Raw genomic sequence first — 22,420 nt, 5'->3', positions numbered from 1 at the left:
AATCTTAAAGCAGCACCACACCAACAACCACTATTCTTCACATGACAAAACAGCTATGAAGTATGTATGTGGAGTATACGTCAGAATCGGCTAAAATCGTCATGAAAGATGTATCACAAAAAACAGCATGCCAGTTGCCTGCCAGGCATGTATTCAAACCACTGTATGGATTACAGGAGGCATGATCTTCGCTGCTGATGTTGTTCATGCTGTTCCTCAATCACAATAGCGGAGACTGGATAAAGTCACTGTTTAAACGGTAAAATATACACTGCACAATCCTCCATGCTTCAAGTGGATGTGTGTGATATTGTATAGAAATTGAGTGTAACAAATTAAATACTGTAAAATGCTTTAAAAATCTGCGAGTGAATGGATTTGCAGTTTGCACCACATTCATCTCCCCCCCCCCCCCCCCCAACAGACAGCATTGTTAGAACAGACAATTCTGGGAATGAAATATCAGCAGGGCAATATTTGTTTATAATATATCTGATAGTGACAGCATAATTCAAGGTGAGCAATGAAATCACAAAATGACTGATTTTTTAAATAAAGATATTACACAAGTACTGCAGTTTTACACACGGCTTTTTGTTCATCTTGACAGACGCAAATAAATCCAACCGTCAATGACGGATAGAGGAGCAACATTTATTAAAATGGCAATAGCAAGGACTCCGAAATGAATATGACACCCTTGTGGGCAATGTAGTGCACTATTAAAGAGATTTTGGCATTCCTTCCATGGCAACTATGCATACCCAACGTTGTACATGTGTACCTATAGATTAACGGCTACTACAAAATGTATGTGATGATGGCAAGGAAAATTGATGCTGCCCTTTTGAGGGTATGCATCATAAACTTCATTCTAAAACACAAACACACTCAAAATGGGACACACATCTTGTATCCAATGTTTTGTAATATAAAAGGGATGGTACAGTATTGGTGGAGATGAGAATTGGGTTTTTAACTTTTTGCGAGATACCAAGAAAACACTTACGATATGGTAAAGAGCATACCATTTTAAGAGGAATTCAAAGTTTATTTGATGAAAATCGGGTTTGGAAGGACTGAAACATCCAAAAACAAAGTAAAACAAAGCAATCGTAATAAAGTGTGGGTCCCACACTTTATTAGAATCGCTCTTTTTTGGATATCTCAGCCATTTCAAAACCAATTTTCATCAAATAAACGTTGAATTCTTCATAGAATTACATGCTCTTTCATATTTCATTTAAGAGGTTTCTCATTATCTCACCAAAAATGTTAGAAACCTGAAATTAGGTTCCAACCAAAACTATACAATCCCTTTAAGGTACATAGTATGTATTATACAGTGTACATGCACTGAATATAAAATCCAAATCTGAGTCTATTCGAATGACAATTTCACAATTTTCAGGTTTCCTAGGGGAGACTACTTGAAGACATAAAATGCCATCTGCTCATGATCAGAATATGATTGAACAATAAATGCCAAATGTTTGACTAGTATGACACTCAGGCTACCAGAAAAATGATATGAAGTAACTTTCTATAAAAGTCATAAAGAAGGAGAACTTTAGACACCAAATACTGAGACTTTAATGTACCGGTAGTTATATTTCTGTGGCTATGGGTAAACTTATTAAAAGAGGATGTCTCTGGACTGCCATTTCGGGAATCTCAAGTAAGCTGTTATTAAACTTTTATACCAAGGCACTCAAGATGGTGCAATACTAGTACTGTGATGGAGATTCATACATGTACATCATTCAAGAATTTCTTACAGTTTGCACACATGTGTTAAAAATTCTGGTACGTGTCGGTGATACTGACACATACAAGTGCAAGTGCATTTCACTTTGCAGCACGGTAAATTTGTTCATTTCATAGCATTTTTTTAGCATTTAAAAAAAAAATTCCCCTCCCCCCCCAAAAAAAAAAGAAAAAAAGAAGAGATATCTACAATTTGAATGTAAAGTGGTAGAATCTGGAAAATCTATGATCACATTACAACTCAAATTCTATAGATGCATGGATGTGTACAACGCAGAAATATTAAAGGACAAGTCCACCTTCATATACTGTATGGATTGAGTGAATACAACAATATTAGTAGAACACATCAGTGAAAGTTTGGGGAAAATCCAACAATCCGTTCAGAAGTTATGAATTTTTAAAGCATCTGCGCAATCACTGCTGAATGAGGAGACTACTACAGTGTATGATGTCAAATGCATACAACGGTATAAGGAAAATAAAAAGAGAATTTCACAAAACTTTGTTTTTTTAATAAAGTGCACATTTCTTTGACTCATTACTGACGTATGTTAAGGGAAATATTATTCCCCTTGCCCTCTGAAAGAGAGAAGTCGAGTGTTCTTTTGTTATGCAAGAAAAGTGAAAATATGTTGAATTTTCTTTATACTTTCTTTATATCGTTGTACTCATGTGACATCACAAGCTAGATAGTAGTCTTCTCATCCAGCCGTGACTGAGCAGAAAGTTCAAAAATTCATAACTTTTGAACGGATTGTCCGATTTTCCTCAAACTCTCAGTGATGTGCTCTACTAATATTGCTGCATTCACTCAACCCACATGTCTATGAAGGTGAACTTGTCCTTTAATAACACAACTTTTCACCATCTGCTAAAGTTGTTTTCTGAAATTTATCCATCGACATCTATATCGAGTCACAAGACATTATGATGATTAAAATGTTGTCGGGTTATTGCCATCGCCTAGCTATTACAGTATGGCACCACGAAGGGGAGGGGGCGTATTACAGTACTGTATCTCGCTGGGAAAAATTACTGCATGAGTTCGTAGGTAGTGGCTAGCATTCAGTCTGAGAGCTGCATTAAAGGGCACTGCTGGGCAAGGGCTTTGTTCTTGCTACTTGTATTGTTGTAAATGACGGATGCATCATTCATAAACGTATACCATACCACAACTATTTTCATCTCAGAATTTCTACCAACTCCAGAAAAGGACAACATGAGTACAATCTCCTAGACCTAGGGGCTGATGCCCTGTAGCGATACATCAATCGATGCAATCGATGTATAACATAGAGCGATATTTTATTACCTGTCCCTACATGGATCCAGTCATAAACCATGTGCATTGCAGAACAATATTTCAAAATGGGTTCAAGGCTGTAGCCAGTCAGAAGTGCTAAAATGATTGAATCATGTGTGCACTATTTATCTATTATTTATTATTACATTGATTATTATTATTATTTTTTTTTTTGCTAAAGTATGGAAGTGCAAAAAGTGTATCATTTATTCATTTGTACTTAACTCCATTCACTTATTAGTATTTTATTGATACAATATAAAACAAAAACCTATTCTACCAGTCTTTTGTTCATTTACAATGGTTGTTTCAATTACAGCATTTTCAAAAGCCTCTTAATTGCTAAGGATTTACAATGTACAGGATCCTTAACCCATTGAGGACGAGTCCTATATACTCGAGCAAGTGTCTATGGGAAATGCGTGTTGTGATAGCAAAATCAGTTCGTCCTCAACGGGTTAAATTGGCGACGCATATCTCAGATTGTTTCTGTTTCTGTCCCTAAATGGCAAGTTTGATTGTAAATGTCATTCTGATTTCACACAGATTGAATTTATCTACAAACCTGTCCCTGCTTAAGAAATCTTTCTGCATTTAATACACAGCAAAATTCAGAGGAGTTAACATGTACATTATACACCAAGTTACTAAAACATGACAAGATGACTATCATTGCAGCAAAATCCATGTGGCCTTGATGGGGCAATATACAAATGTACACACTGTGGGCAGCCCGGACCGAGTCACACTCGGCCACTTTCTTTTATATCAATAGATGATGATGTCACAAGGCAAACATTCCATCTGAAATCATAATGTATTCATACGTGTCACAAATGACTCACCACGACTGTCAAAAGATTCTATGGACTGTTTACTTCAAGTGAAAACTGCACACATCATTGACAGGCCCTACTGCATACCAAGCTTTAAATTGTCCAGTTTGGCTTTTCTTTGAAACAATAAACAGGATATTTATATTTAAAACCTAGTAATGGTTGTTAGGCAACAGGTGGTGAGAGTCAGAAGAAACTTACTACAGATGTAGGTGCATTCACACTGGTGGTGAAATATCACAATATTCCACACGATACAACACAACAACAACACAACAAAATAGATTGCAAAATACTTTGATATTTAGGGGGTACAGTGCACTCCTGTTACCAAATAAAGTTAAAAATTCAGGACCCAAAAGTCTACGGTACAAAATTCACTTACGGATGTACAATTGTAACGAACATGGCTATAACGATATTTTCATTTTGACAAAGTCTTTTCCGAGTGCCATTCACAAAGGAAAACAAAACAAATGTGCTCCATATGTCCAACTTCACACAAATGTTCATGCGAGATAAGAGTGTAAATTGTGTCATGAAATACAACCAATCATACAGTAGTGTATATTCTCACATGACCTGATCCATTTTGTGTCTTTTCCCACTAGAAATATGTGTGCATACAAGAAATACCATGATGGTACTTTCACAAATGAGAATGGCACTTAAAGAAGTTTGTATTATTTCGCAAATGAAAATGGTGCTAACAACTATAATTGATATGCGGTACAGTAATTTCAGTGTGAATCCATGCACTAAAACATTACATTAACATAATATCATCACCATCATTATAAAAATCAATGTCATCATACCATTGTCACTAACATTATTATTGTTATCATTATAATACTGTACGAGCTGAAATTTTCGCGTACAGATATTTTCGCGAATTGCTACTAGAGGACATTTTCATGTGTTGTTAATTTTGCGGTTGCGAGGTCTAACTGTACTTATCTATTCGCACGTTGTTATTTTCGCGGTTCAAAGGCGATTCGCGAAATTCGCGAAAATAAAACCACCGCGAAAATTTCAGCTCCTACAGTAACCACTATAATTATGATCATCTCTTTTATTATTATATCATTGCTTTTATCATCAACAGCATTAGCTGTACAGCATTTTTTCCCTTCCTTCTCTGTCTGGTATGGAAATTGCCCAAATTGTCCAATAATTATCCCATAAATTTCCATAATTTAAGATGTCTTACAAGTTACCACAAAAAGGCTAGATGACATTTGCCAAATGAGAATAATGGTTACTCAATTTCAGGATGAATATTTTAAATTCTATGTACATACCAGCAGTGCAGATAACTGACTAAATCATTTCTCTCATGCACAGTAACCTAAAATGTAGATCAATTCCAAACGGAGTGGTGGTACATTGTATGTAGACTGTACACTCTTGTAAGGTCTATAGTACCTGTTTCTGTACCTGAAAGATAATAGGACAGACACAATGCTCCCATATTGACTAATTATTGACAGCATCTACTAAAGTCCTTGAGAAAAGGAAAGTGCCCCAGCTTTACATGAATAATTGTCTTTGGCTTTGTTTTGGATCATTGTGACTTTTTTTTTTCTTTTTTGACGTAACCCAGTTTGAGAAATGCAGGGTAGATATAAATGTCAACATTCTCTGCATTTAAAACAATGGAAAGGGTGAGGATAGGGTGGCGGGAAAGGGGGTGGGAAAGGGAGATGGGGAGGGAAGGGGCGGGGAGGGAAGGGGTGGGGGAGGGGTGGGGCTTTGGACTTGGGAAAATTACAGTATCTCACAATGTGTAGGTATCAGGGCTGCCAACTCTCACGCATTGAGAGTGAGACTTGCGCATTTTGGTCCTTTCTCACTCTAAAACTTTATTTCATTTGCATGCATTTCTATTGATCTCACTCATTTTGACTCCTAAATTATAGCATTGGCCTATGGGAGTCTCACGCTCAACTAGTCTCCAGTGTTGGCAGCCCTGAGGTATGAGCCTCTCTGACAAGAAATGCAATAGAACAATTATTAGTGTTTGTCTTTCCATTACTCTGATGGGGAAGTGGTAATGATATAAATTGGAATTCTTGCTTCCTCGTGGCAACAATAAAAAATATTTTATGGACAGGGTTCATGTTACAGGCAAGCCAACAGACGATTGATGCACTTTTATTGTACCAGGGAAGACCTGCATACACTGTAGGATCGCTAATAAAAAGTTAAAATGATCATGAGACATGCAGAGACTCCAACCCAAAGCACCTCCTGATCTGGAGATTCTCCCGCCTGAAACCGCTAGCAAACGGGAGACTCCAACTTGATGTGTGCGAAGCGCGAAGTTCCTAGGGTTCTAGATGCTCTCTTGCGCTATCTAAGGCTTATTTTTTCATCAACATACGATAGAAATAAGTAAGAAATCCTTTCCAACGGGAGACAAAGAGCCAGGGCGGGAGAAATTAAATCTCAAACGGGAGAACGGGAGATTTTGCAGAAATGGGTTTTCGGCGGGAGATCTCCCGTCAAAAACGGGAGAGTTGGAGTCTCTGGACATGTGACTTGCATGGAATTTCCACACCATCTGCATGAGCTGATTTATATGATTCCTACATACTATAAAGCAAGATCATTTCTGCAGCATGAAATTTTTGCAAAATTGGCACTGCCTTCTTTTTTTGCAACATTAATATTTTCTTAAACGCTCAATGGCATTTTATGCATATAGTGTAAGCAAGAACTTTTCCCTGCACTTTAATTTCATGATCTTGATTCTTACAAAATTTGCAAAATTGAAATGTACGGAAACATTCCTTGTTTTACAGTACTTACAAGAATAGTTATTTCTTTACATTTCTTTCCTAATTTTCCAATTCTTATTCCTCTTTATTTCCTCCAAAGTTACAGTATTTGTCTTCATCTTTCCAATATTCGTCAAAAAATGCTATGGTATCTATCGCATCTGGGTATAAACTGTATCCCCAACTTCTGACCAGTTTCTCAACAAACTGACAGTGTCAGCACTTATGACACCTACACTTGTATTCACCGTTTCAGTGCTAGCTGTGTATGAGTGGCTTTGACTGTGAATGGGTACACAACACATCACTTAGGACCTCGGTGGGAACTTAAAGAAGGCTTGCCATTTTATGCCTCTATGACTTAAAAAAAAGAATCATTTAATGTCCCAAATAACATAATCCAGAATATTTTACCCATTGCACTTTTCATTTAATTTCATTTATTTCCACTCTAAATCATCATTGGGTTTACAAAGTTTGCATTAAAAACAAATAAACTTTTGCTTTGTTTTTCTGGGGGGACACATTTTTCTGTTACCATGCATAGACCATATTTTTGACTTTGACGGCTTTCAAGCAAATACAGCGATACACCAAATCGTTCATGACGTCGATGACGACACCGCCGCTGACAATGACGACAGAACAGTGATGCCTATGTCTCACTTCTGCTTCGCAGGTGAGACAAATAGAACACTTGGTGTTCCTTGCAATTTACTGCAAAATTGTCCTTCATTGATGTAAATAAACACCGATTATTCAGGGTTTTAGTGGTACCACTGTATTATGACCAATGACTTCCTGATTGCTAGACACACATCACATCCACTAGCCACTCAGTATCCCTTATAGATTTTTTTTTTTTTGGGGGGGGGGGCATATACTGTCACTGCAGCTCCCTCAACATACAGAAACCACTGAAGCATCAAGCAAGTTAAACTGACCGTAGAAGAGGTGTTGACAATAACAGTCTGGGCACCTTGTATCTGTTCTTTTCATGCCCCTGCTAAACAGGCTGATAAAAAAAAAGAAAAAAAGTGAAGAGAAGAAAACATGAATCATCCATTTGTTTGCCTGCTTTGAATGGGACAAGAGACGTAGATAGTCTCATATCCAGGCTTTCTGCTGTTTTCTGTTGCCACTGCTGACCAATATCTGCATAGCACATCTGACTACAGTAAATGTTATATAGGGGAAGCTAAACCATAAATTCCATGTTGCTGATCACAGACAGCATTGTACAATTTTGTCCCTCATTCTTCATCCCACAGACATTTGCACAATGCAATTTCTTGTGTGGAAATAATAAATATATATATGCGATACATTTAGATCTAGTCGAATTTTTCGCGAATTGGGACATCGCGATGATATTGCAAGCAGTTTAATTCCCAATTGTGGAATAGAGTACTGAATGAAGAAATGAATGCGTGCACGTCACATTCATGTCGGGATAACATTTGATATTCATGTGTGTCTTAAAATTCACAAACAGCACCTGAATCGCAAAATTCGCGAAAATAAGAATCCCTCCAAATATTCGGTGTATACAGTATATTGACTCTAATTTGTTTTACATTATTTTGTGTTTAAAATATTTTCTGGTCCTTACCTGCACGTGGCTATAAGCACCTGGACAATCTGCGTGGCGTAGCGCAGGACGTCCCAGTCGGCGACGACGCCCCTGCATTGACGGCTGCAGGAGGCGAGCTCTACCACCAAGGTTTCTAGGAGACCGTCTGGGAGAGAGGCAGAGTTTGGTCCTGCCAAGGTCTTCCTGCATGGAGACCAAAAAAAAAAAAAATATATGCATAATAATGGAATTATGAGAGTAATGATAGCAATGATAACAAACGTCATAAACGATACCAAAAATGATAATAGCAGCAATGATGACAATCAATTTTTCAATAATGTAGTAACATTAAGAAAATAATAGTAATAATAATAACAATAGTGATATTAGTACCGGTACTAATTTAAACAACAAGAGCAACGACAATAACAAAAATACTACTGACATTGTACTTAAAGCCAGAAAATAACAAATATGCCTCCAAGCACTTGAGGAAAAACCAAAACAATAAAAGAAAAACAAATGTGCGTTATATACTTTCATTTTCAAGCTAGTTTCATGTTATGCGAAAGGCACAAAAATTTCCACACCATGAAAATGTCAACATTTGCAATAGATAGGGAAGCCTTAATCCAGTTTGGGACTTCAGTATTTCAAGGTTCCTATCAAAATATGTATTACACCAACAAAACAGGGTACTCTTCTCTATTATTATTAAAAAGCATGCAACATACAGTATGAAATTTTCTTCAATTTAACACTATTGTACATTGCACCCTTACAGGTGGTTATTTCATTTACATCCTGCTATAAAACAGTCATGCAAAGACCACACACACATACATGTGTACATCAATCATGGTACAATTTGTATGGGAATTCATCATCATTCTCTGGATCCCAAAATGGCAACTCTGACCCCAGCAAAGTAAAGTGCATCACTGTCAATCATAGGGCCTTGTTGTCTGCGTACACAAAGTGTGGTCATGAGTCACACACGTATCTAGTTCAAGACTTGGCTTTCTCTGGCCTTTGTACAGTCAGTAGGCCTACTGTTGTGTGTGACATGTAGGGGGCTACCACAGCACCACCTATTTAAAGTTCACTGTGAACATAAATGAGGCCTTCACTAACATGTTGATTTATCCTACCATGTCAGTTCAGTAGTTCTCCACAATGGCACACACATGGTATCATATGTGGGACTAAGCAAAAGTTGAACCTTTTCAGGATTCCCTATGCTTGGGTTCTTATCAATTACAAGTCACTTACAAACTTACATACTGTACAGTACATACACGCCTTCAATATTTTTTGTATTACAAACATTTATTACAGTAATCTGATGAGACTACAGCAAAATAAGATCAACCAACCATAAAAAGCACAGCAAAAGATTATAACAAAAATATCTGAAAATCTGCTGGCTATTGCACTGGGATATTTTTAGCTGGTGAGTACTAAAGATTTCCCTCTGTGCAACCACTGACGACTAACATAGTCCTGAATATACTCAAGCAGGTGTTTATGGGAAATGCCTGCTATAGCAAAATCAGCGCATCCTGAACAGGTTAAACATGACAAAAATGAAAGTTGGTCATCTTGAGAAATTCTAAACGTTATACAATGTAAAGCCCCTCTTGACTGAATTGGAAACGACAGTGTATCATGTATTCCAAAAAGATGTAAACCAAACAAGTCCATTTGGAAACCTTTCAATTAATTGCTCATATGCTCAATTCAAATCATCCAAAACAATTATGCATCTGATGATTGCTACCTATTGCATTATTGCGTGATTTTTGACCTCATATCACAGTCAATCAGACTCTGATAAAAAATGTCTGGACTCTCAAAAACATGCCAAAAAGCTGAAAAAATGAGTGGTCTTACCCTTCGGCGATGTGAGTAAATGACAGGTCCAGCGAGGCCTGGTATTGCTGCAAAAACCGCTCCACATATGTCTTGAAGAGTTGAATATCCCTCTGCAAAAGGAAGGAACAGAATGGCATTATATTTTTTTATCACATCTATAGAATATACAAAAGTGGATAGCAATTGCATATATGACAGGTGCCAGTTTATCAAATTTGTGGCCTCAGGTTATAAAGCGTTATCTGTGTCTGAACCCATGCCCTTATCCCTGTTCTGCATTAACTCTATCACTACCAATGTCAAAAATGCTGCACTAGATGTCAATGGCATTTAACAGTTTGTAGTCCCGAGGCAGGGCTGCCAACATTGAGTGAGAGTTTGCCGTGAGACACTGCGAGGGAGCGGAGCGACCTCCTGGCTAGCGCCTGGCGGCCTGCTGTACGGCCGTACGTACGTACGTACTACGTACACAGTCAGTGTATGTAAAGCGATGTAAAGCACACGTCATAGCCATACATGTACTGTAATTTGCCAAAAGTACAAGCTACGCTCACGTGGTATAGGTAGAAACCAATCGTAATCCAATAGCTCGTCTTTGTGCGCGAACCGAAAACGATTATCATTGGTTAAGCTTTACACCTGCGCAGGAAAATCTCGAAATTTTGGGCTTGGGCATATGAATTCGGAATATCAGAGAATTTAGAGACATATTTATTTTTGTAGTCATGTACATTCCATTTTGGGAGTTTAGCGTGAGATTTCGTTTATCAGAGTGAGACAGTCAAAATTGGTTGAATTGCGTGAGTCTCACGCTCAATGCGTGAGAGTTGGCAGTTCTGCCTGAGGGGGTTATTGTAATGTTTGGGCCAAAGGCATCATACTGTACATGTATAGAGTCTGGCCTGCTATGCGCCAGTGGGTAGCACTGTGATGGCAAGCTGCTTTGTTTTATAGGCGAGCATGTGACAAAGGATTGCACACTACATGTATGTTGCACTGGGACCAGCTGAAACCGAGTTGGCCAAACTCTGTGTGTACATACCGGTACATGTAGGACTCTGGTTTAGGCACACAGTTACATACAGTCCTCGCGTTCACAGTTTCTACTGTGTATGATCAAGGAGGTTTTATACATGGAGTTCCAACTGGCTGTAATTATTCAAACAGTTGTCAGATTTCTATTGATGTACAAAAGAATTCCACAGGTGCACTTGTGCTTTTGATGATCGATGTTCGACGCCGCTGTCTTGCTGAGCAATCTGAAGATTCATTTTGAACGTTTTCATAATGTTGACCATATTTTGCTTACTTATCTATTACAATGTAAATGAAATGAAATTTCACTTAATGATAAAGCATGTTAAACAAAAGTCAGTCCCGTCCAGAAATTTGCACAAAAGTGTAAATCAGAGCTGTATCATGTGAAAATGTTTAAAACTGTACCATCCTGGAAAGCTAGTTTTATCACTTTTCCGCTTAATTTCCACAAATGAAACTGATATGGAATAATCTTCAAGTATAATTCTTTATTGATAGATATATCAGATTAGTGCCCAGTCTAGTTATTCGTCTTTATTTCAGCATTTTTTTGCTCAATTTCTACTTGCGCATCCTCGTGTCTGTACCACTTATCTTATAGAAGAAGGGATAGCGAAAAGTAATTACCATCACAAAGACATAATCCTTTGAAAGTGGCTGGTGATTATGCAATGAGACACGAGTCAATTGTCTTCGTATCTGCGCGGCAGATCCTGTTTGGCACATACAGTCAACTTCGGATACCTCGACGTCGGATAAGCCGAATATCACTTACCTCGGGGGCAAAATGAAAGTCCCGATTGTTCCTATGGAGTTTGCGTGTATTAAAATTCGCGTAGCTCGAAGAAATAACTCGAAGTTCGGTTACCTCGAAGTGAAATCTACTGCCCCCGATCTTAATTAACTTATTGTTTTTCCCAGCATGTAGCTCGAATCGAATTGCAACATCACTCAGCATCTCCGATTAAGCACGCGTGGACAGCGAAGAAGACGTAACAAATCTTTTCACACTTGACTGTAAATATTCCCGACCAGAACAATCGCGCGCCCAAAGAAATACCCGGTACACAGCTGACAAGAAAAATCCCAAACACCTACCTACATACGTACACGGTATGCACATAGCACCCTTGCCAATGGAGTGCTTACGATAGCACTACGCTCTGCCCATCATCTTCTTTTCTTTAACCACTGTGTTTTAATTCTTGATCATGATAGTCATACCGCGCGCGTAGATTTCTAATCCGTCGTGGCGCACCTGCGTAGGTGTTGGGTGTTGACAGTTATATCTTTGGCATTAATCACGGTCCACTGTCCAAACATCGATCTCCTGCGTAGTGCCCTTTTTTAACTTTTTTTTTTGCCTTTCACGAAGTATGTTTCATTTATTCTTCCCCGAGAACGCAAGCACTGATTTTTTTTTTTTTTCCAGCAATGCGATTATGAAAATATGGCCCCGAAAATATTGTGGAATATGATGTGGAAGTATAGGCCGAGCATAATAAAGAATAGAATAAACAGGGCTCCACACTACTTTTATCGGGCCACCAGTATCACTGATTTTTATTTTTTGGTGGTCGAATTTACTCGAAATTAAAATCAGAAAATCCAATCATCTTATTTTGTGTTTTAAGATTTAGCAAATAGGCGTATAGATTATTATAAAAGTTGATACCTAAAAATTCAGGAGGTCAAAACTTACGTTTGAAATGAAAAAGTGGGAGCATTTGCCGACATCTGTTAGCATCCGACATTTGTTTTAGCATTGTTAAGAGCCGAAAGTTACCGTTATTCATTTCTTATTGTAAAAGCAATCATCCAACATTTATTAGTCTGTTAGCACCTTACGGAGCCGAATATTACCGTTAATCATTTTTAAATGTAAAAGCAAAGAACCGACATTCATTTTAGCATCTTACGGAGCTGAATGCTATCCTTATCCATTTCCAAACGTGAAAGCAAACATCCGCTATTTGTTTCAGCATCTAACTGAGTGGGTTAATACCGTTAATCATTTCCAAATGTAAAAGCAACAATCTGTCATTTATTTTTGCATCGTACGAGGCAGAATATTACCGTTATTCATTTCAAACATACGACATTTATTTTATCATCGTACGGAGCCGAATTTTACTGCTGTCCACTTCCGAAAGTTAATTGAATCATTCTGACAATATTATTTTATCATCGTACGGAGCCGAATGTTACTGTTTTTCATTTTTGAACGTCGAAGCTGACATCAGACGTTTATTTTACCATCAAACGTAGCTGAGTATTACCGTTATTCATTTCGAAATGTAATAGCAAATATCCAATACTTTTTTTTAGTATCATATGGGGCAGAACGTGCTGCTATTCACTTTCAAACATGCCAAACGTAAAAGCAATATGTATTTTAGCATCTTCCGGAGCTGAATGTTATTGCCATTTACTTTCGATCGTAAAAGCAAACATCCAGCATTTATTTTATCATCGTAAGGAGTTGAATGTTATTGTTACTCATTTCCGAACGTCAAAGCAAACATCAAACATTAATTTTACCATTGAACGCAGCTGAATGTTACTGTTATTCATTTCGAAATTTAAAAGCAAACATCAGACAGCTATTTTAGCATCGTATGGAGCAGAATGTTACTGGAACTTCCGAACATAAAAGCGATCATCTGACATTTATTTCAGCATCTTCCGGAGCCGAATGTTATTGTTATTTCCTTTCGAAAGTATAAGGAAACATCCGACACTTATCTAACCATCGTACGGAGTTGAATATTGATTTTCATTTCCGAACGTCAAAGCAAATATTCGACATTTATTTCAGCGTCTTCCGGAGCCGAATGTTGTCCTTAATCATTTCCGAACGCAAAATCAAATATCTGACGTTAGTTTTAGCACCATACGGAGCTGAGTCTTATCGTTTTTCATTTCCAAAAGTATGAGCAAACATCCGACATTTATTTTAGTATCTTACGGAGCAGATTGTTACCGCTGTTCATTTTCAAAAGTAAAGGCAAACATCCGACTTTTTTTGGTGGCGCGATAGGGCCACCAAAATCTTCATTTCTGACATTTTGATTTCAATTCCGATTTTCATTCAATTCATTCACATAAAAGTCGATTCAATTCCAATTGACAAGCATGCAAACAATCGGTAGGCACTATAACAGATACCATGTTGAACATCGATAAACGTCGGATAAGTCGAAGAAAATTCGACGTACGTACGCGTACCTCGAATTTCGCATACCTCGAATTTCACGTACCTCGAACCATTTTCTTCGGTCCCGACGAATTCGAGGTATCCGAAGTTGACTGTACTTTAAATATTTTTGAGTGGCGGCTTCGAGCATGGGATCAAAGCAAATAAGACTGTTGTGACTCCATTTCTCGAACCTCCTTGTTTACATGTATATGATCTTTATGTGTGTGCCCCTTCTTTTTGCCTGTTGTATGCATTTGTCATTCTCAACTGCAGCCCTTATTTTTTGTCAACTCATTAAGGATGGACTGATTTTGCTATCACGCATTGCCAACAGAAACGTGCCCAAGTATTCTAGGGACTCGTCTTCAACGGGTTAAAATAAAATAATATTCATATGATATCATGCACAGTGTATGAGCTTCATTTTTTATCATCATGAAAACATCGCATTATATGATACTTCAAAAGGCACATGAATAAAAATAAGCAAAACCTAATGAAATGGAAAAGAAAAGCAATACAGGATATCATATCGCTCATATCCTGGATATCAACACTAGTTTATAGCCACCACTATCTAGGTTTGCGACCAGCCCTGATCGAGTTGGCCGAATTCTGTGTACAGATACAGTATAATGTAGTCCTCAGGTTCACACAGTTTCTGATATGTAAAGCTTTCTTACATATAATTTAACTTTATTTGTTTTCCTTGCCGACACATCTATTTGAAATGGTGACAGCATATTATGACATGGTAGCAGAATAACATAGACCCCGTTTACAGTGCGAGGCTCGGCCGCGGCTCGGCCGCGGCTCGGCCGCGGCCGTGCCCAGCCCCGCTTCAGTGTAAACGCGCAAAAGGCCAAATGCGAGGCCAAAATTGGCCTCGCATTTGGCCTCGCTCTGGAGGTGGTCTCGGCCGCAGCCGAGCCGCGGCCGAGCCCGGCCTTTTCTTGGTGTAAACGCAAACTGGGCCAAATGCGCGGCCAATTGCGCGGCCAATTTTAGTCTGGCTTCCAAACCCTCTGCCTGTATCTTTCGCTATTCAGGATATTAACCCCCTCAACGTCGAAAACTAGTATAGTTTAAGGTGGTTTTGTCCTGCAAAGGATTCTTTCCTTCGGCAAAGGCCTTTGCCCGAACGGCGAATTCGTCGCCAAGGAATTCATTTGGCAAAGGGTCTGAAAACCAGACAATACCAAATTGCATTTGTTTACAAGCAGAGCGCCACTACGACAAAATATTGAAAGGTTTGAATCAAAAGCGCGGCCGAGCCCGGCAGTGTAAACGGACAAAATTGCGGGGCCCGGCCTCGCAATTGAGGCTGGGCTCGGCCGCGGCTCGGCCGCGGCTCGGCCCAGCCCCGCACTGTAAACGGGGTCAGTCTATCATAGTACATGTACTAAAAGATGTCATTCTGCTACCATGTCATTACAGGTGTATCAATAAAATTGCTAAGATGTATAGAGAGTTATTAGCGCGTTGAAAAGTGGTAGAAATTATTTATTTACAAACTTGTGTACATGAGTGTATACATATTCTCAGAATTCTCAGAACTGGAATACTGAACAAGGACATACCTGTACCACAAAATATTTGTCATTGTAATGTTTATTGGCACATCCACATGAAAACCAAAACAGTTTGTAATGCTATTACAACAAACACATTGTATCCACATTAATTACAATGTACATGTACTGCACATTTGTAGTAATATTTTTATAGCACATGATACATGCTCACTCACACATCGACATGCAACAGATACAAATGGACGTAATGCACCAGGAAAATATTGCCAATTAAGAGCAACATCCCAGTCACATAATTTCCACTAATCTTTAAAGTTCTGATCAAGTTTTGGTGATTTTTTTTTTATACATTTTTTATCACCTCTTCCTATCCTAGCTTAAAGGGACTGTTCAGTTCTGGTTGAGGTGAGGATTTAGCTTTTAACATTTTGTGAGATACAGTATTGTATTCAGAAACCACTCTGTGAGATGTCAAAGAGCATACAATTCTAAGGGGTATCAAAAGTTTTATTTGATGAAAATCGGTTTTGAAATGGCTGAGATATCCAAAACAAGGTGAAACAAAGCTATCCTAATAAAAGGCGTGGCCTGTCGCCTTTTATTATTATCAATTTTTTGGATATCTCAGCCATTTGAAAAACAATTTTCAACAAATAAATGTTGAATCTTTCTTAGAATTATATGCTCTTTCATATATATATAAGAGGTTTCTGATTATCTCACTTAGGAATGTTATAATCATGAATCCCCACCTCAACCAGTACTGTACAGTTCCTTTAACTCATTTGAACATTTCTTCACTGCCTTTCTCACAATGAATGAGTGAGTGATTTCTAGGCCATGCCTAGTGTAAACAAATTTTACTGGAAGAAGAAAATGCAAATAATGAGACAGATATCCTTCAAAATATTTAAATGGCAATCAGACACCACAGGTATTATTCAGTTGTAACAATATGACTAATTTCATTTGTGTTTGCACATAGATGTCTTTTGTAAGAGCTGTGATAGAATTTGAATACACTATACTGTTACATCATATCTTAATGCCTGGCAAGTACATTGTATAATAATGATGATAATAATAATAATGATAATAATAATAATAATAATAATGATAATAATAATAATAATAATAATAACAATAATAATAATGATAATAATAATAATAATAATAATAATGATAATAATAATAACAATAATAATAATAATAATAATAATAACAATAATAATAATAATAATAACAACAATAATAATAATAATAATAACAACAACAATGACAACAATGATAATCATCATTTTCATCATCATTAAAAAAATTGTGCTAGGAAATCCTGGGGTTTAGGGATCACGCACAGTTTGGACCTCAAAATGACTCTCGTTGCTGATAATAGCACATGTTACAGAAGAGTAAAATTTCCCACATAATTTTAGTTTGTAAGTTTTGTTTTTTTTTTCTCTCTCTCTCTTTCACTCCTCTTGTTGCTCTGTGAGTGTGCAGAGCGAGAAAAACAAATTAAATAAAATCCACAAAGGGGAAATTACCACATTTGTTCCACAGTTTACGTGGTTCAGGAGTATTAAGCAAGAATACCCAGAGAATTCACTACGGTGACTGGCTAATTTCAGCAGAACATGCACACATGCATGGTATAATTGCAGAGACTCCAACTCTCCCGCTTTCGACGGGAGATCTCCCGCCGAAAACCCATTTTCACAGAATCTCCCGTTCTCCCGCTTGAGATTTCATTTCTCCCGCCCTGGCTCTGTGTCTCCCGCTTGTATGGTTTTGTAGATGCCGATCAATTTCATAATACACATGCATGCATAGCATCTGCACATGATATATGAAATCAAGTTTTATTAAGCCAAAATATATGATTTGATTCATTGAATTATTACTTACTTAGTGCCATCGTATGTTGAAAATAAGCCTGAGATAGCACGAGAGAGCATCTATAGAACCCTATAATGACCCAAGGGACTTTGCGCTTTGCGCACATCACGTTGGAGTTTCCCGTTTGCGAGGGGTTCAGGCGGGAGAATCTCCAGATCAGAAGGTGCTTGGGGTTGGAGTCTCTGTAATTGTAGGTGTGGTTGTGTAGGCAGATCAACAAAGGAGTACAATGAAGTAGCATGAAACTATTAAGTCAGTAGTATGCAATTTTTGCACACATCCAGCGACAGCAATGGCAACGATTGCATAAAAATACATTGCTGATACAATGAAGCCCGGATGGTCGAAGTTGGTTCATAGCCTGGGCATTGTTTGACAAAAAAATTGGTCTGTATCTGGTCGTCGGGGAAATGTTCCACGGAGACTGCATCTGGCTTCACGGTTAGGAGAGCGATAACGTCAAAAAAATAAAAGACTCCTCCAGACAGACGGATCTTTCTGTCGAGGGCATTGTTTGACATTGTGAAGTTGAAACATAGGATTATTGGTAAATTACCATTCTGTGGCTGTTATGCAATCTACAATACAAGTACAGTACACCAACGTAGGTGTCATTTGATTTAACCAGTTAAATTTTACAGACTAGGCCCGAGTACGAGTATACTCAGCCTCAGGCAGACAGGTGTCCACCAAAAATACATCATTACATGTATTAACCAGCATAATATCAGCTTGTCCTCTACAGGGCCATGGCCCATGGGGTTAAAGGTCATATGACTCATTAACTGTGCATGACCCCTAAATCCTTGGGTTGCTTTCACTTGTTACCAATCTATGAAGTCTTTGATACTGTTGTGTTAGAATGTGGTCTAGGGAAGATGTTAATTTATAATCTGAAGTATGATCACACTATCCTAGTAGGCCCTATTCATGCTACTTTTTATCTGATTGGACTGAAGTGAAAATGCTTAAATTTTGGGTATTTTACAACGTGTCCAAGAAAAGAAGGAAAATCACACAAGTGAAAATTGATACCACAACATTCACAAGCAGACATGACAGGGCACACAAGAAATTGACACCTCCTTAGCTACATTTTGAAGCTAGTCTGTCATTGCCGTTTAACATGATTGTATGTAAAGCAATGCTGCTGTGTACAGTGTACACTCGGACACACACGGCACGGATCCGCCTCTAGCTCTACCCAACCTCGGGGGGCTCGTTCGCTTTGCCACAGCGCCTACCGTGGTACTGCAAGATTGAATTTCCCGACGTGTAACGTCTAGCTAGCATGGGAATGCGGAAATGCTTGTTTTCGAGACATCTAAAGCTTACCTTAGTACTATAATGTAGCCACAACTCATACATCTGTTCTTGAGAACCCATTTTGCCAGCATTTGACCGTTGTCAGCGGCTCCACTGGGCTTCAACCACTGAGAACAGCAAAAATTTCCGCCTCCGTACTCGCAATGGAAACACCAGTTTTTGCTCACAACGGCGTAGCTGACATGTTGATATTGGTTTATTGTCCTCGTGAAATGACGAGATTTTAATGACACTCTCGCATTAACCGAGAAAACGCCCCCTTTCCGGAGAAATGTTCGGTCGCTGAAACCGGAGATAGATTCTACACTGTGTTAAAAATAAAGATTGATCATTCTTCCCCAAAGTCATGTTCAGTGTTATGATGAATCAACTTTGATGATTAATTAGTCTTTAAACCGATCCAACCCTAGCAAGTCAAAGACTAATGATATTGAAACACCATTTTAATTTCGATAGTTATAAAATTTTAAGAAATGATCACAGATTCAGACGAGGAGGTGTCGCCCTATATGTTCATGATTCTCTCACTTTTAAAAACAGAAATGATATATACACTGAAGGAACTGAAAATATATTTGTAGAGCTTACAAGTACTACTTCAAAAAATATGATTATTGCGGTGGTTTATAGACCCCCTTATAATTCAACAGCTCAATAGATCTGTTTTTAGAAAAATTAGAATATATTCTCAATAAATTGGCACGTGAAAATAGATATAGTTATTTCATGCGTGATTATAACATTGATATTTTACCCTGTAAATTAGATAACAGTTTTAAGTTATTGAATACACTGTCCACTCTAATAGTCTTCATCCTCACATAAATAGAGTAACCAGAATAGTTAACAACTCTGAAACTCTTATAGATAATATATTTTCCAATGTCAGTGAGTCAGAAAATTTTAATAGTATTTTATATTTAGATGTATCTGACCACCTTCCTATTTTGTTATTTCTCAGAAGGTTGATAGTATCACGAATAAGCACAAATAAGTAAATTAGATAACAGTTTTAAGTTATTGAATACACTGTCCACTCTAATAGTCTTCATCCTCACATAAATAGAGTAACCAGAAAAGTTAACAACTCTGAAACTCTTATAGATAATGTATTTTCCAATGTCAGTGAGTCAGAAAATTTTAATAGTATTTTATATTTTGATGTATCTGACCATCTTCCTATTTTGTTATTTCTCAGAAGGTTGATAGTATCACGAATAAGCACAAATAATGTGAATATATCAGAAGAGAACACAACAAAATATTGATAGATTAATTGCTGATTTGGCAGTTGAGTCTTGAGATGATGTCTTCGGTGAATCCGATGTCAACAGCTCGTACGAATTATTTATAAATAAGCTTCTTTTTTTATATATAACAAGAATATATCCCATGTATACGAATGAAAAAAAAATAGGAGAAAGCCTCGCAGACCATGGATTACCAAGGGTATTTTGTTATCGATAAAGGCGCAAATTTTATACAGGAAAGCGTTACACACGCGTTTAGATGTTTTAATAGATATAAAAAGTACAGAAATTCATTAACAACTACTATTATACGATTGTCACGCAAATTGTATTATCAAAAAAATACTGAATCTAGAGGACCCAAAACAACCTCAATTTGAAAGGTAATTAAGGATCTTTTGGAAAATGAAAAAAAAAAAACACCTGTTCTAAAAATGGATATGAAATTACGAACCCAAATGTTATTGCCAATTCTTTTAATAAGTATTTTATTAATATAGGATCAAATTTAGCATCTTCCAGTTAATGTAACCGATAGTAATAATTTATGCAGTGTTTTTCTGAATCACTTGGTATATCTCTTTTTCTCACCAACTTCATACCATAAAATAGTTACCTTCGTAAAAGATCTCAAATGCAGCAAGTCTTCGTGTTATAGGATGGTTTAGTGCTTATCTCCTTAAACAGATTATTAATTTCATCGCAACCCACTATAGTACATTATCAACCTATCTCTCAATTCAGGCCGCTGCCCAAACTCACTGAAAATTGTGATTCCCATCCATTAAAAAAAAACACAACTAAAAAATTATCGCCCACGAATATCCCTTCTCCCCAGCATATCAAAAAGTTTAGAGAAAATTGCTTATAAAAGATTATTTTCTTTTTTAAATGAAAATGAAATTCTTATTCCGAATCAATTCGGATTTAGGAAAAATCATTCTACAGATTACGCCATTATTTGTGACAAAATAATTGATGCTTTTATTAATAAGGAATATATTATTGGAATTTTCATGAACCTGAGTAAGGCATTTGATACTATTGATCACAAAATTCTTATTCGAAAATTAAAACATTATGGCGTTCGAGGAATACCCTTGTTACATGGTTCACCGATTAACCGTGAACAATATGTTGATTTTGATTCATGTTCCTCCAGGAGATTAACAATCAATTGTGGAGTACCACAAGGTTCTATCTTAGGTCCTCTTTTATTTCTTATCTATGCAAATGATATAACCAATGCTTCTATCACTAGGTCTACTCCCACTTCGTCTAATAGCTATTTAGTCTCAACCCACATGGTCTAGTCTCATTTGGTCTACAACCTTTTCGTCTGTTAACCATTTACTCCAATTGCCACTTAACCTCATTATCAGTTGGTCTACTTCCAGATGGGCTATGCCCATTTCGTCTAATTTATTTACCCACATTCTATTAGACAAAGTGGGGAAAATTCCAAGGAGACCTGGTCATTAGACGAAATGATAATTAGCCAAACTGGGCATTAGACCAAGTAAGGATGAGACCAAACGGGCATTTTAATATCCAATTGATAGTAGACCAAGTGAGTTTAGCCGTATAGACGAACTGGGAAGTAGACCATCTGATAGTAGGCCAAGTGGCAATAAACACTGGTGGCCGCTATATAGACAGATTTGACTATAACGTTTCTATATAAAAAGATGTGAGGGAACATCGAGTTCTTCTCTCACTGGAAATTTGCAGATTGCATTCTGCATAAGCCAATCAAAACGTCTTGTTAGGACTCGATTCAAGTATAGATCCTTCATATAGAATTCCAGTCCGGTTGACACGTGTCTGGTTGTATAAAAAGAAAAAAAAAAAACAATAAGAGAGATGAGAATTATGAAAACAACGGTGAATATTTTGGCCAATATGAATATAATAGGCCCTGTGTAAATGACTGAGCTAGTATTGTAATGTCATTACTTCACAATTTTCCATTAATCATTCTGTACAAAAAAAAAAAATGACGAAAATTCAATGTTTCCCTTGATGAAGCGTAA

General features: G+C 37.4%; 1 protein-coding gene across 1 annotated transcript in view; it reads right to left on the bottom strand.

The window, feature by feature from the left end:
- The window catches only part of LOC140245004 (neurobeachin-like protein 1), an 81,554-nt gene extending 62,249 nt beyond the window's left edge, over positions 1-19,305 (bottom strand). Inside the window, exons 1-3 of the mRNA XM_072324594.1 lie at positions 19,147-19,305; positions 10,162-10,253; positions 8,305-8,469 (exon numbers count right to left, since the gene is read on the bottom strand). Of these exons, the coding sequence (XP_072180695.1) occupies positions 8,305-8,469; positions 10,162-10,253; positions 19,147-19,197 (308 nt within the window). The 5' untranslated portion in view covers positions 19,198-19,305. The remainder of the gene's footprint in view (positions 1-8,304; positions 8,470-10,161; positions 10,254-19,146) is intronic.
- Positions 19,306-22,420: the final 3,115 nt, after the last annotated feature.

This window comes from Diadema setosum, chromosome 22, assembly GCF_964275005.1.
Source record: "Diadema setosum chromosome 22, eeDiaSeto1, whole genome shotgun sequence".
Lineage (NCBI taxonomy): Eukaryota > Metazoa > Echinodermata > Echinoidea > Diadematoida > Diadematidae > Diadema > Diadema setosum.
Note: the sequence above shows the minus strand (reverse complement) of the source record. Positions and strands in the feature narration are given on the sequence as shown.